The sequence below is a fragment of the Populus nigra genome, chromosome 13 (assembly GCF_951802175.1).
Source record: "Populus nigra chromosome 13, ddPopNigr1.1, whole genome shotgun sequence".
NCBI classification, from domain to species: domain Eukaryota; kingdom Viridiplantae; phylum Streptophyta; class Magnoliopsida; order Malpighiales; family Salicaceae; genus Populus; species Populus nigra.
Window position 1 is genome coordinate 13083966 of NC_084864.1, and position 16058 is coordinate 13100023.

Consider the following 16058-nt stretch of genomic DNA (forward strand, 5'->3'; position numbering starts at 1 on the left):
ATCTATTGTCATAATCAAGTGAGGTAATTAACTACAGCACCAACCACCATTGTCGGTGGCGTATTGACGTTTGAGTAATAGTCATGACGACTTAATTGGAGCATATACATAACAGTTAGATTTGGGATGCCTCACTATTGATGATCCATGCTTATATATTAGCCCAAGGTATCATTGATACAAAGGACTGGTTATTTAAGTCCTTGAAAGAGCATTTAATTAGTACTAGTGTCGTGACATTGACTACATATATATAGGACGAGGTATACAAGTTTTAACTGAATAAAATAAATATATAGGAGAGGAGAGGAGAGGATCTTGATCAATATTAATGTCTTGTAAGTGAAGAAAAATAAAAACCTAGAGCTAGCTAGCAGACATCACCCTCTCCCTTAGTTTGGTTAATGTGACGTGGGGTACATGGCTGGTTGACGTTCATGAGACAGAAACTTAAAGAAGACGTGAGAAGCAGTACTAATGCGTTTTGCCAAGACTATCCGAGTTCATTTTCGTGGTCAAGATTCATTTCAAATTAATACCTATTTTTAAAATCTTCTTATGAGTCGGATAGCCCAACAACCCTCATTGCTCTTATGTTTGTAATAGCAAACTTTGTTTTTTCAGTAAATGATGGATGTTTCAGTCCCCAATCACATTCACATTCACATTCACATTCCTACTTCCTTATTTTTTATTGATTTTTTTTTCATTCAATTAATAATACTTTTCCAAATTTCTTAGAATAATAAAATTATATCTAATCATCCTTATCCTATTGTTTTTAACATGAATGGAACCTTGCTACAAAGATACCAAACATGCTGAGAAAGAACACACGCTCGGTGGGACTCGAACCCACAATCGTCTGATTAGAAGTCAGACGCCTTATCCATTAGGCCACGAGCGCTATTCACAACTTGTCATCTCTGCATTCTAAAACAATTTATATTCTTCTGTTGTCAGAAAAACTTCGCCATCTTCCTCTTCCTAGAGAAGGTTGAGGTCCTTGAGGAGGACACGAATGACGAGGCACGGGAAAGGGGAAGGAGCGCAGGAGCGCACTGATCGCTCAAGAAAACAAAATGGCATGAAAAAGAAACTCCTCGGCTGGAAAAGTTTCTCCTTTTTTTTAATCTTCTTGCACAATCAATACTATTGTTAGGTGATATCCCCCATCACGACCTATAACCCGAGCGGTTGGTTAAATAATTATATCTGGAATTGGCATGAAATTATGACTTTCAATTAATGGTGGAAATAAATTATTAGGGATTAATCAGTAATCCCAAAGTTTATTAATATTAAACTAACCAATAAAATTATTCTACATAAACAAAATGTATTTGTAGTCCTAATTTGATAGATTCAAATGGAGAAATCCGAGAAGGGGAACCTTTTTAGGAAGGCATTCACTTTTTTTTTCTTTCCTTTTTGCAATCAACAACTAAATTAGTTTTTTTGTGATAATATGAGAGTTTGGCTAATTAATTAAGTTTTATGTGATTGGTACTGTGATCTATATATTTTTGAAAAATTATTTTTTGTTTGGAAAAATATTAATATAATTTTTTATCTTTTATTTTTTATATTAACATATCAGAATCATTAAAAAAAATTAAAAATTAATTTATTGTTTTTTCAAGTAAAATATAATTTTAAAATGATCCTAATAACAACCAAACTTGTAAATTCTTAATTTGATATTTGGTTTTTTCTACTGCCGTTAAAGAGATTTCTATCACGTACGTAGATTGATTTTTTTAAAAAAATATTCTTCTAAATTTTACTCAATTTATATGACACATAATTTATTTTATAACGTCTTAAAAGTCAGTACTCTACGACAAACCGTTTTGCCCTGCGGAATTAAAAGCTATTTGGCCAACTCTTGGTGGGTTTGGAGCAAAGAATCAGATTCTTTTACGCAAGTCATTATTGACTAACAAACAAAAAAAAACATTTAAATTTAGCCAAATGTAAATTTGGAAAACTTGACTTATTATTAATGGGTTTAAATATTATAAATTAAAGACTACAAATAAATACCTAAAAATGTATTTTGTACACTCCATTTCCCATGATAAGAATGAAATCAATTCACTTTCATATGGAAGAACTTTTCCTTTGATTATTTCATTTGAAATAACTTTAAATTATAAGGGTTTAACTAAAAACATTTATCTGGTATAGAAAATTTTTATTCATATATATATTTGTTTTTAGTTTATATTGTCACATATTATTATTGAAAAGAAACTAATTTAAAATAAAACAAAAGGTACACAATAATATCATATTAAGTGAAAATGTTGTTTTAATTATTAATTGTAAGAGTTATACATATTTATCCTAACTATTTAAAAATATAATCATGTATGTTTGTTAAACAATCAAATTTATTTATTTATAAATAATTCTAAATAATTAATTAGAAAATTAGAAAATATTATGAATAAGTTAAATAATACAAGCGTCATGCACGTGATAAGAAACTACTTCTTATAAATACACGATTCACACTATTAAATAATATTCTAAAAATACACGTCAATGACAGCAAAATTTAAACTTTAAGTATAAAAAATACTTTTTTATTCTACGACGGTTTCAAAATCAGGAAAAAAGATGTTTTCATATCTATCCTTTTAATTAATAAATTATGAAAAATATACTAAATAAAATATAGTTTATTAATTCCTAAAATTAATGCTCATTGCTCATACCAACTTTAATCTTAATTTTGCTCATTGTCTGTCTTACTATTTAAGGGATTGAGTCTTCATATATTATCAAGGTGAAGAAGGAAGTGAGGGGAGGGGATACTCATGGATTTGAATCAATCAATAGAACTCGATCTAGCATCAGCGGATCCATCACCACAAGAAGTTGAAAATGCCCTGCCCATGAACTCTTCCATGTTGCCTTATCATCAGACAACCATAGAGCTGGTGAGGGTTTTTTCATGTATTTTTTCTTCAATGTTTAGCTTACATTTTGTGTATATATTTAGATGCTAATCGGTCTCTATTTTCCTATCCATTGAAGCAACATAAGCAAAATTTGGATCAATTTTGGAATCAACAATTGTTGGAGATTTACAATACTACTGGTAATTTCTTAATTTGGTGATTCGAGATGCTTATTGTGCATGCATGTTAAATATTTATTTATTTATTTATTTTCGTTTATTAATTTATATATATATGGTGTCTCACCGTTTTCATATATATTCAGCATCCAAGAGCAATAATATGTTGCCTTTAGCAAGGATCAAAAGAGTTATGAAATCTGACGGAGATGTCAAGGTTCGCATATCTTTTATTTCTTAGTTGATGACTTATCTTTTGGTTAAAAAAACAATGTGTTGCATGAGTTATTTTTTATTTTATTTTATTTTTTAATGGCTGGGATCTTATTTCAATCTGAGGAGGGATGATACTAAAATCACCATAAGTAAATTAGATTTTCATACATATTTTCTTAATTTTCTTTGACTTATATATATATAAGATCTTCACTATCTTGCTTATGTTTTTGCTGTGTCATTACTAGATGATAAGTGCAGAAACTCCTATCTTGTTCTCGAAGGCTTGTGAGCTCTTCATCCTTGAGCTCACTCTTCGTTCATGGCTTCAAACCACTAGTTGTAAGCGTCGAACATTGCAGCGTTGTGACATCTCCAGAGTCATAAGGCAAGAGGACATGCTAAATTTCTTGAATCGTGTCGTTCCTTGTGATCATAAGAAGGTGACTTTTCTTTTCCCTTGCTCTTGCCAATACACATACATTGATATGAAATTGCATGCGTTCAAAATTAAGTACAAAGGGATTAGGGCAATCATTCTAGCTAACCTTCAAGATGTTAATTGGGTATAAATCAGGAAGATGAAGTGACCAAGTGCACTGAAGAAATGGAATCTCTTCCTAGCATTCAAGTGCCTGCATTTCCTTTCTTGGACCTTAATGGAGTGAGTGATATAGTTCAATGAATAGTTTTTTTATTGTTATTTTGCCCTAAAAGTTATGCAAACAGTACTGTGGTTTATGTTCTGCTATATGAAGCAATTGTGTGTACGGTTTTCTTTGCTAGGAAGTGATGATGGATGGGAACAGCCATGAGGATCCCCAAGAACTCATGATCAAGCCACCGATGCCCTCTTCTGATTTCTCTTCGGGATCTGCTTCGAAGGTGAATGTTGAACATTTGTCCCATGATTTCATATATATTATCTGTGTCTTATATTATAAAATAGTAGCAAGCTTTCATGCATTATCATGAATAATTGATTTTTTAAATAATTAAAGTACCACTTGGATATTGTTTTACTTTTAAAGAATAATTAATGCAATCCATTTCAAGATCCTTTTAGTTGTTTAATACTTTTTTTTAATATGGAGATTAAATTATGTTTCATCTACACTTTTATTATTTCTTAATTAATTTTTAAAAAAATATAAAAATTGAAGCAAGTGATATAATTTGCAATACTTATTTTTATTTAAAAGTCAAGTACCTTAAGAGTTTCAAATTAATATATACATTATACAGAGAGGACAATATCATATATATATATATATATATATAATTTTTTGAAATATAATTAATGATGTTGTTTTTTTCATTTAAATTTTATTTGATAAAGAATTTATAAACAGTTAATAAAAATACATTTATTTGGATTGAGTAATTGTGATATAAAATGGATTTAGTAAAAATAATGAAACTATTGGGCTTTAAGTATTATATGAGTGTGAGTGAATGGGTAAGGGAGAGAATTGTTAAATTTATTAGTCAGAAAATACTTCTTGATATCTTATACACACGCAAATTTTTTTATTTTTTTTGCAGTGGGCAAATTGATGGAAATCAATGCAGAAATAAAGCTAGCAGCAAGTGGCAATCATCTTTATCTATAATTATATGAAATAAATGGATTGGTATCCTTTGTGTGGCTTGTTAAGTACTGTTAAACACCCGACTTTTCTCATCACAGCTATGTTTAATGGTCTGCTAGACGCTAGTAGATCTCTTTTATGTTCTTTTATATGCCAGAATTTTGTTCAAAGTTTTCTAGGATTTGCACTCTGCCTCGTCCTAGCTATATATCCACTCTGAATCGTGGAAATCACCCACCACAACGAGCCCAATAGTATGCCATAATGTGTATTTATTTTGAGATTTTGAGTTTCTTTCCTTGTGGCTTCATGTCCCGTAATTATTTGTTTAGGTGAATAATCTGGGATAAATTGTGTAATTAGCACGGAAAAAATAAATGGCGTAACATAAAATAAAATAAAAATGGGTGAAATAATACAATTTTAAATATTTTGCGGTTGACATTTGAATAACATGGCGTTTTCAGAGTTGTAACATTTGTCTAAATGTCCCAATTGTGAAATGCAATAAAATTATAATAAAATATTATAGTTATCAACCCTAATACTTATAAATAGCAGATAATTTTAAGAAACAGCTAGACATTTCAAAAAAACAGTTGGATAGTACTTAAAATAACCCGACCAGCACACATAAAATAGTTTAATCATTTTGAGATATGGTCGGATCATTTTGACTATTATCCAGTTTTGAGAAATTTTTATGTTTTGAGCCTGAAAAGATTTATAAAATCATAGTTTTTATTAATCTGAAATTTAATTTACTTTATGATTTTAGAGAGTTAAAAGTTTTATAATTTTAACAAAGTTTGGATAGAGTTTTTCCTATATATAAACTATACTTAAAATTTTATCCCACTTAAAAAGACCTGTAAAAAATCACAATAACTTTAATCAATAAATTCTAATTAAACTCAACAAATTCTTACATTACATAACTACAAGTAACCCCATGAATATATAAAAAAAACATATATATTTTTTAAATAAATAAAAAATAATTTATCCTATCTATTATTCAAGTGATTTCAAAATATATTGAAACATAAATCATCTATTTATTAATATTTACATCAATCCTTTATTAGACGATCTGAATTTATCAATAACACGACGGGATACAATTTCTATACCTGCTTATTATCAATATCATCAAGAGAGTTAACTGCTTTCTAAAAATATATAGCTACGTGTGGCAAACATTTAAATGTCGGAACACAATAATGTGAACTTTACATTTACTGTACTAATTTTTAAAAAAAAATTAAAAAAAAAACCAATTATATGTTGCTTGGGCTTGTCTTGCTTCGCATATTTAAGATTACAAGGCACTAGGACGCATAGTTGTCATATACAATGAACACGGTACTGAATTCAAAAAAAAAAAAAAAAAACAGGTTATTGAATTGTACAGTCAATTCTGTGTCTATTATTTTTATTTAAAATGATATTTTTTTATTTTTTTTATGTTTAAATTTTGTGATGTAAACCCATTTAGATTAGATTAATTAGATCATGAATCAACCTAACCAACTTAACAGTATTTAATTGGATTAATATCAAAATTAATTAAACTTAAAACCTGATTTGTATCATTTTTTGAAATCATAGGTTTTTGGATTAACTCAGCAGATTCAACCAAATACTGTGGTAGGAAGTTAAGGACAATCGAAAGTTTGGGGCCATGGCCCTAGAGCTTATGACCTGTTTAACAAGGTGTGAGTCCAAACTGGATTTACAAGTTTATGAACCTTCGATTTCATCTGAGGCTAAATGTCCTTCACATCATTGTAATTTATAGCGTCAGCCTCTGTGGAATTTATATACACAGACACAAAAATGGGATGCCTCTCAGCGAACCTCACTAGACAGAATCCATGTAAGATCAAGGAAATGTGAAAAGCAGGTCGTTCCTTCGGAGATTGTTTGGGCCAGAAGACTGGTCAAGCTTGTTTCCCACGCTATAGACTGTTCCTAGAACATTTCAACTCCAGCCCCTCTGCTTCTTTTTCTTCGAGTAAGTTTGTTATTTTGCAGCTTTTATGGTTGAAATTTTAAAAAAAAATAAAATTTGAAAAATTACTTTTTTATTATGATTGGTGTCGGTGAAATGTATGTTAGGTTTAAAGTATGGTTTAATTTTATATTCATGAAAAAACATATCGAAAATATTTAGTTAAAAACTGTGATTCAATTTGATATTGGTAATGAAATTACTTAACAGAACATTAACAGAACATGAATCGTAATCTTAATTTTCAATTAAGACCTAAACATAATAGAACTTATTGTTTTGGGGTTGTTGGTTGTAGTAACGAGGATTCTTCTTCTTTTTCTTCTTCTTTTTTTTGTAGTTATAGAGAAATTATTGACAAATAAATTAGAAGAAAAAGACGTTGCAATGGTTATTCTACCTTAAATACAAACACTCTCTTTTATCCATGCATCCCTCTATATGATTTTAAATCAAATTTTTTTGGAGTTAATTATAACTTATCATCTATAATTTATCAGAGTAGAGTTGAGTGTTAATTATAATTTAGTTTCTATAGCTTAAAATGCTAATTGATTAGTCCTTGTTGTTTTGTAGAAACTATATATTTGGTCCCTTTTTTAAAATCCATTTATAACAGTCTTTTTCTTGTATATCTCATGTTCTTTTCTAATTTATTTTGATTTTTTATTTTAAGAAATAGAAAAGGAAAAGTAGATAGAATGGAAAGATTGGTGGAATTTTCTTTAACAAAATATTACCAAATTAAACACAATTAACTTTGGTAAAAGAACTGTTTAATTATTTTGGATAGCACATAATTAACTCAGTTTGATGAACTATAGGGACTAAGTTATAATTAACTCTCAAGATTAATTAATTTACTTTTGTGATTATAAAAATAATAAAACACTCCCTTGCCCAACATTGACCATCCTTAATTTCGTGTTTTTAAATTGAAAAATAATATAAAATTGATAAAAGGACTAAGTTGTAAATAGATTTAAAAGCATAGGAATTAAATATATAACTTCAAAAACCACGAACTAATAAAAAAAATTAAAGTATAGGGGCTAAGTTATAATTAACTTCCTGTTGTATTCTCTCTCTCTCTCTTTTTTCTTTTGATAACAAGCCCTTGTTTTATTTAAATGGAAGTCAACTGATAAAGTCTTCGCTCATTTATTACTATACAAAAGAAATAAACATGTTTTCCCATTTAATTTATTCTGTTAAATATGTCTACTTACGAGCCCTTCTGTACAAAGTATAGGGTCCAAAAAGCAAATATACAGAGTAAAAAAAGTAAGCAAATATACAAAGTATAGGGTCCAAAAAGCAAAACACAAAGTCACAAATGGGCAAATAAATTAGGAGTGGGGAAGGAGAAGGGTTAGGTTGGGGGGGAATTACTGATAGAAGCAGAAGAGAAGGAACTTGAGAAGAGCCGGAGGGGGAGACTGAGACCTACTGGAAGTTGTGGGCATGAGGTGTTTGGCAAGAAAATGGATCTTTTCCTTGTGATGATTTCTTACCAATACCTCTCATGCCAATGATTTCCAGCAGTTCCTCCCTTTCCCTTCTTTCTCCACTTTGTTATCAGATGCCACCTCTTCGCTTTTCATGGAGGTCAATCAAGCTAAGCCTCCTTCTTTCCTTTATCACCTCTCCATCTATTCTCTAACTTGTGATGATAGCACTTCAGGATTTCCAACTCTTTATTGATGATACTTTTCTTTCATTTATTTTATTTTCACTGTTATTATAGCTGCTTACTATTGCTCATCTTTGATGCGACTATTACTGCCAGTGTTATAAGAGCCGACTCGAGCTGGCGGGTCAATTCGGTAACCCATTGATTCGGGACTTGATCCGAGGTGATTCGGGACTCGAACTTGCGGGTCCTCCTTCCCTTCTCTCATCCAGCTTCCCCTTCAGCTCTTCATGTTCTCTCCTCTCTTGTTTTGTCGCTTCCTTTTCCTCTATGGTTGACGTTTTCCTTGCGACAAGAATGAACGTCGTCTGAGCATGCCTTACAATCCAGAACAAGTTAGAGATGTAGTTCTTTTCCTGCAAATAAAAACTAGATTTTGTTGGCAACCGAAGTGTTCCGTGCTTCCATCAAGAAAGGTTGCGTTTCTTGCTTTGTTGATGCTCAAGACATGACCATTTTGACGATCTCTGATCAAAGAGAAAAAAGACTGCCATCAAAACTAAATTTACGAAGATATTGTTTCACGAGAAAGAAGGCAGTATTAAACGAAAACGTAAAATCTGGTCTTGGATTATCATTGAAATCTCTGTCATCCCTCCAGTAAGAACAATCCCATGAAACATGCAATCAAACTGTTCTAGCTGTCTCCGAATAGTCCCTTCCCCTCCATGTAAAATTTGCCAACCCAGGAGGAGATGGAAGGAAAATGCTTCAAAACAGATGGCTCCAACGCAATTATTTTAAACCAGTCATATGTTTCGGCTAATGAGGGTGGCAGTGGGCCTGACTCAAACTTGTAAAATTGAAAACCTTCGGCGAAGGAGCAATAAGGGATAAATTAGCTAGAAGCAGAACGGATGCAGCAAAGTTTATACATGTAAACTGTCAGAACTATTTTTGAGGAAAGATACATGTTTTTCCTATTATCCCATCATTAATGAACAGCGAGCTTGCGCCTATAAATTGTACCAACCGGTATAAAAAGGAATCATCTCAAGCAAAACTTGCAAGCCCCCTATCCTTTAGAAGGGAGAAATAATAAACATGTATCAAACTCAAATCGACATTGCATCTGCGAAGTAATTATTAATCCCTGCTCCATCTCTGGTGAAACCATGCTAACTCGTCCAGACCACCATGGATGAAGAAAATAATATATCAACACAGAAATGTCAAAAATGACATCGACCGCAAATGTGCATGAAGAAATACCACCATCCAACTATAGATCTGCAAAAAAGCTGCTTGTTGCATCATTTGCGTGCTCATTTTTTCTCTTGGCTCCTGCAAAAAATAGGACAATTAATAGCAAATACATCAAATACATTAGATTATAAAGACACCACACTTGTAAGAGGGATGCATATAGCATACATTTTATCAACAGATTCACTGGTGGCAGCCTAAGAGGGTGTTTAAGACTAAGAGTGTAGTAGGGGTTGCTTTTCAAAGTGATTTTCACTTGAAAATACATCAAAATAATGTTTTTTTGTTTTTTTTAAAATTATTTTTGACATCAGCACATCAAAATGATCCAAAAACATTAAAAAAAAAAACAAATATTAACTTTAAGCAAAAAAAACATTGAATTTTTATGAAACGCCGTTTGGAACTGCAATAAAGGCACAAACAAAGTTGGGATTCAAGGCAAATGAAAACATAGATCATGCAAACAACTTTGTGATATCACCAAAAAAAAAAAGAAGAAAGAAGTTTGAGATAAATTGTCATAACTTAAATCTTCAGGTGTCCATGACTCATGCAACTGTTAAGGATTGAATTCAGTGCTTAAAGGAGGAGGCCTATATTTCACATGTCAACTCTAATTACAGGATAATTAAATAAAGATATATATTGTTCTTAGCACTCTCATAAAGACCACTAAAATAGGTTCAGTACATTTTTATATCCGCAAAGGAGAAATCAACCAGTAGTCAGGACACTATGTTAACTATCAAAGTTTGCCGATAATAGCTCAAATATTAGCTATTCACGTTCAAACCTCTGATGAAAGAAGAAATATTCATGATTCTCCTATTAAATCCAGTTTACCTTTTCTAGACTTTGGAGGTTTAGTATCCATATCCATTGCATCACTATCACTGTCTGATACAGGAGCTTGATCATTTTGAGCATTTCCAGAATTTTGCAATAAATCATCCAAATCCCACATCTGAATTAAACTAGTTGAGTCAGGACATTACAATAAAGGCAGCAAGGATGGTACATACAGAAATTGTGCATAGGTGTGCAGATGTGCAATTCCGCATGCATATGTTTACAGACATGTTTGTTTATATTTGTACGCAGAGAAAGATAGAGAGAGAGAGAGATCCACCTTCAACAACTGATCATGTGAAATGCTGCCAAGATACTTTCTGTCATGAGAAAAGGCTGCAGATTCCAAACAAAATCATACTCTCAGAAAGCTTGTTTTGGCAATCTAAAAACACAAATCCAGCTCTTTAGACAATTAATACTCAAACTGCAGAAGGTGGCACTAGTGACTCTTAAATGAACCTCAAACTTTAGTGAGACCATATGTTCATTAGTTTATCAAGTGCGCCAAACCCCTAACCACCTCAGTTAACCCAAGTGTTGTAAGCAAATCAATTTATGTGGGATCCACTCCTTTTATATTAGAAAATCCTTTATTGAGACCACAAAGCAATAAGCCCTCCACTTTTACACAGTGTGCAACTCTTAAGCCATGAAACATTTCTACCAACGAAGCAAACAGTGTGTGCATAACCAACAATTCACAACAATCACTTTTCTTTGTTTGATATTAAGCAAACTCTCTCAGTACCTTTTCAAAATCCCGGGGTAGTTAAAGGGATTTCAAAACAAAATTCTTGTTGGATTATATGGTACTCTTGAAAGATAACAATTAGGCTTGTTAATTTCACACTTTCAGAAATTTGTTTCATGAGTATAATAATCTACAGCATACGATGTCATTAATGAAAATAAACTTTGATTAGCATGAGAGGCAAAGAGAGGAATTGAAAAAAAGTAGATCACCATGGATTAGGTTATGTGAAATGGAAACGTAGAAGCTAAGCTGGAAGTTTACTGTTGCATAGCATCAATGCACAGCTTTTTTTAACTTAAAAGAGTGGATCCTATATGTAGTGATTTGTCCATTTAAAAACACTTCAAATAAGGTGCCCACAAGTCAGCCGCACCTAACAAAAACTCTACATTAACATAGAGACCTGTTCACAATTGAACAGCGATGGAGGTGGAACTAGAGCCAGTGTTGAAAAGTCACCATGGCATGTCAATCGAATTTGCAACTTCCATCAATTACAAAGTGAATAAAATTAATATAAAGCTTCTATATAGGATGAGATATGAACAGTACCAAGACACTCAATAGGGTACTCTGAATGTTCAGCAAGTGGTTGGATGACTCTGTTAGGTAATATGCCTAGCAGACTGCAACAAGTAAGGAGGAAAAGAAAAGTTAAAACCAAGAAGGGAGGAATGAAAAAGAAAAAGAACGGTGATCATGATTCAAAATTTGGATGAGTCCCTTCCTATCATATACAACTCACCTTATGAGCCCATTCTCAGATCCAGTAATGACTCTGTCTTCATCAAGCTGAAACAAGAGATTTAAATGTTCCAATTAAGCAAACTCCTGGATTAAAAAGCCATCTGATGCTACAACAATAAAAATAAAAATTCAATCACCTTCAACAAAGTGTCGATAGAGTTTGGGGAAAGAGCAGTAAAGCGGTCACTGAAAATCAAAAGAAATATTCAGGACACTTCACCACGCAAGAGATCAATATTGAGTAAAGGTAAAATTCAATTGAAACTCTCCATTCATGAAAGGATACTTGCACTGAATCCTAAAACTTTCAAGTGTTCATATGTTTTGAAAAGGATACCTGCAATCCTTGAAAAAACCCCATGAATACAATAGCAGTGTTCCATTCTGTGAACCACATATAACTTTCCGACCATTCTGACAACAAAAAGGTACAAAATAGAACAGGAATTTAGCACAAATATATTGTGAGAAATAGCTTCCAAGTATTTCCTTTTGAAACTCATTTATTTGTGAAGTCCTGAAAGTTCATTACGATGCTGAAGAGTAAGATATGGGGTGGGAGATAACAAGAACACAATCTAATTAAGCTTTGTTTCTTAGAATCCCCACCTCCAAGAGACGAGTGCTCCATTGGAATATGGGAGGGGTTTAAGCAGTCCCCCATTCCAATCTCATGCCAAAAATATGCAATACATTAGCCAAATCAATTTGCTAATATGCTCACAGAAAGGCAAGTAGACAACCATATGCAGCCGGAGCCACAAAAACAATCTAAATACCATGTAATTGTTTACCTTCATAATAACAACAGACAATAGCTCTTCTTCAGAAAATTCAGACTGGGATTGGATCTGACATAAATTTACAACAAATTAATCAAATTGCATGGTTCTGCAGAATTTTCCCAAAGGTACTTTTTTTTTTCTCTGAAAGAACCAACTTACTTTATTAGTGCGAAGGTTGCAAACAGAAAGGGTCCCATCTCCACTAAAGAATACATAAGACAGAAATAATAAAGTATCAGCAAAGAAAATGCAAACAATGTGAAATAAAAATTGCAAAATCCTGAGATGCTCTAGTCTTGTAATAAGAAACCATATGCCGATGTGAATCAACCAATCTTTTAGATAAAGAACTGGAAGGAAGTGAAAGAGGAACCGGACAATCATAAAGCAAAATTTATTTGACTTACAACCCCCAACAACAATACACGGGTCTTGTAAGAGCCTACTCACATCAATATAGTATATATGAAAAGAATCATAAAGCTCCTCACAGCTCCATATGTTATTCATAACAATGCCTCAATCCTCTCAACCTCCTAATGCAAAATAACAATAATGGAGACACATTTACAGTATTCAAAGAGAGATAAAAACAAGTTATAACAGTCTTAAATACCTTGTTGATAGCAGTTTCATGGAATCAGATGCAAAAGTCATATCCGAAACATAGTCATCATGGACATTAAAAGAATTGCAACAAGAGCGTTGCCTGGTATCCCATACCTGCAAAGAAGAACAAGTGACTTTTAAGAATCAAGTGAAGGATTTGCAATGTAAGATGTAAAAATGCAGATCATGGAATGAAATGAAGCACATGCTGCGCAAAAGGTTATGCAAAAAATCTGGTCCTATCCAAGCTACTTTCTCATCCAGCAAATACTAAAAGGTTCATTGAAGCAAAAAGTAAAAAGCTACAATTATGTTTGGACAAAATCATCAAAATTTAAGAGAATAGAATGAATAGGAAACAGGAAACAGCAAATTGAAAGAGGCATGTATTGTGTGGGCATGATCCAAATAGCTACAGAGGCCACAATAGGAAAAAAGCCTAAAATGCAAGAGGAAATAAAGCTTTGTACCTAACCTTTACAAATAGACACAAAAAGACATGAAATATAGTCACCTTAACACATCCTTGATCATCCCCAGTTGCAACAGTTGACTCTGTGAGGTTTATCAAACTAAAGATGGCATCCCTGTGCAAGAATATAATTGTCATATGAGAATAGGATATAAAAAGTTAAAGGTGACTTTTAAGAGAAATGGCCCTAAATCCATTTCATCAACCTTTAGAAGAGGCTGAAAAAATTAAATAGAAACCTACTCATGAGCATTTTCAAGACGAGCAATTGGTGATCCAGTTTCTAAATCTGTTGCCAGAATGGAGCGATCACTAGAACCCGTGATAATTGCTGAACCCGACATAAGACAGTACAGTTAAAAGTGCAAAGAAGATAGCAGCAACCAGTACAGTTTGAAAGGCTAGCAAATGAATATTAGCAAATCAAAAAGTTAAAATCAAAAGGCAGTACCGTGTCCGTCATTGATGAATCTAGCAGCCCTGCAAGACTCGCTATGTGCGTGAATTTCCAACAATCTGATTAGAATTTGAATCACATAAGTTGATTAGAACACAAGGTTACAAAACATTCAAAAAATAAGGACGGCAATTTTTTTCTCTGCGTTATAGTACCTTTGTGGTGAGGAATCAGCATTGAAACGGTATCTATAACAAGACAGAATGATTAAACCAAGCATATACAGAAAACAATTTCTTGAAATACAAAACTGCTGTGGACAAAACCCAGAGATAAAGAAGAATATACTAACAGGTGGAGGTCGCCAGTGATCAAGCCAGCAGTCACTAGATTATCCGAAGGATGGAAATCCATAGTAAACGGAACTTTCCCCAAATCTATTTCCATTTCCCCTCTCTTTTTCCAATCCTTTTACAAATACTCAATGCCAGTAGCTAAAACCCTCCAAGAACTTCGACAGCAAGCACAGTTATTTTGTACAATCTCTCCACAATGTAAGCTATACACATGCTCAACAGGACAAATAGATCAATTCATGATATTAACAATACATTTTCACATTCTACTACAAAAAGTAAATCGAATTTCAAACAACAGAAGCAACTATACTTATATTTAGTCCAAATTTACCAAGTGTTCGAGCTCAAAGCTTTCATCTTTTAATGCAAATTACCGAAATAACAATGGGTTTTCTACTTTTCATGTCAAAATCAAATTGGCACAAGTCCACTTGTACATTTATGCAATGAAAATGTGTTGCAAAATGGGGAATATGAAAAACCCATGACCGAAATTAATACTATAAAATGAAAAATTTAAGTACAAGTAATGGTAAATTAACTGAGACCATAAACTTTTTAAAGACTAGAGAGAACTGAAAAAAAGTGCAAACTTTTTTTAGCAATAAAAAAGATGCAAACTTTAACGGGTAAAGCACCAAGTACCAGACCTGCTTTTTAAGGCGGGAGATTGCTTTGATGCAGCGGAGAGCGGGCCGGTGATCGGTGGAGGCTTCGGTGAGAATTAGGAAGCGGAGAAAAGGTGGGGAGGGAGGGGGTTTGCTAGGGTTTATGAGAGGGAGTGGAGGAAGGACGTTCTTTTTCGTTTTTTGTTTTTTTTTACGCAATTGTTCCTTTTCTATATATATATAAGGGTTAATTTGATATAACCGAGTGAATTTTATAGGTCCAAAAATAATTATATGACTAATAAACACATAATTTAACTAAAAAAAATTAAAATCATATTTTTTTTAATATTAAGATAACAATTTATTGGATTGACTTAGATCAATCTGAGTTAATATATCAAATCTGTGATCTGGATTATAAGGCTATAATAATTCAATATAAAGCAAATCAAAATAAATTATGATACATAATCATCAATCAACCTAGTGTTAAAAAAAAATTAAAAAATAACCTAAAAAAGTTACACGAGTTACTTATCATACTTTTGATCCAAGCTATAAAAATGAGATAACTTCATGAAAAGTAAATCAAATCAAATTATGAATTTTAGTTATCAACCAACTCAGTATTGAAGGATGAAATTAAAAAAATAAATTAAT

General features: G+C 32.2%; 1 protein-coding gene, 2 long non-coding RNA genes and 1 other non-coding gene across 4 annotated transcripts; 2 read left to right on the forward strand and 2 right to left on the reverse strand.

Moving 5' to 3' along the window:
* Positions 1-834: 834 nt before the first annotated feature.
* On the reverse strand, positions 835-907 carry TRNAR-UCU (transfer RNA arginine (anticodon UCU)). The gene has a single exon. It is a non-coding gene; the product is annotated as a tRNA-Arg (tRNA).
* Positions 908-3883: 2976 nt separating this feature from the next.
* LOC133671053 (uncharacterized) lies at positions 3884-5045 on the forward strand. The gene is made up of 3 exons (XR_009834202.1): positions 3884-3968; positions 4091-4189; positions 4850-5045. It is a non-coding gene; the product is annotated as an uncharacterized LOC133671053 (long non-coding RNA).
* Positions 5046-8229: 3184 nt separating this feature from the next.
* LOC133670435 (uncharacterized) lies at positions 8230-8989 on the forward strand. Its single transcript, XR_009834087.1, has 2 exons — positions 8230-8518; positions 8700-8989. It is a non-coding gene; the product is annotated as an uncharacterized LOC133670435 (long non-coding RNA).
* A 408-nt stretch (positions 8990-9397) lies between these two features.
* Positions 9398-15622, reverse strand: LOC133670434 (WD repeat-containing protein 55-like). Its single transcript, XM_062090932.1, has 16 exons — positions 15438-15622; positions 14781-14987; positions 14644-14676; positions 14483-14547; positions 14275-14362; positions 14074-14146; positions 13567-13673; positions 13110-13152; positions 12960-13016; positions 12503-12579; positions 12303-12351; positions 12164-12210; positions 11971-12044; positions 10942-10997; positions 10656-10776; positions 9398-9887 (listed from the first exon to the last, which is right to left on the reverse strand). Exons 2-16 carry the CDS (start codon positions 14873-14875, stop codon positions 9826-9828), a joined length of 1047 nt encoding a protein of 348 aa, XP_061946916.1. The 5' UTR covers positions 14876-14987; positions 15438-15622; the 3' UTR covers positions 9398-9825.
* Between the last annotated feature and the right edge of the window lie 436 nt (positions 15623-16058).

Excerpts from the sequence above, each read along its gene's own strand:
- LOC133670434 (XM_062090932.1), bottom strand. The coding sequence starts at position 14,875 with ATGGAAATAGATTTGGGGAAAGTTCCGTTTACTATGGATTTCCATCCT. Across the intron at positions 12,352-12,502 it reads GGTTTTTTCAAGGATTGCAG|TGACCGCTTTACTGCTCTTT; the intron begins GTATCCTTTTCA and ends TTTGATTTTCAG. Across the intron at positions 12,211-12,302 it reads CTATCGACACTTTGTTGAAG|CTTGATGAAGACAGAGTCAT; the intron begins GTGATTGAATTT and ends CTCTTGTTTCAG.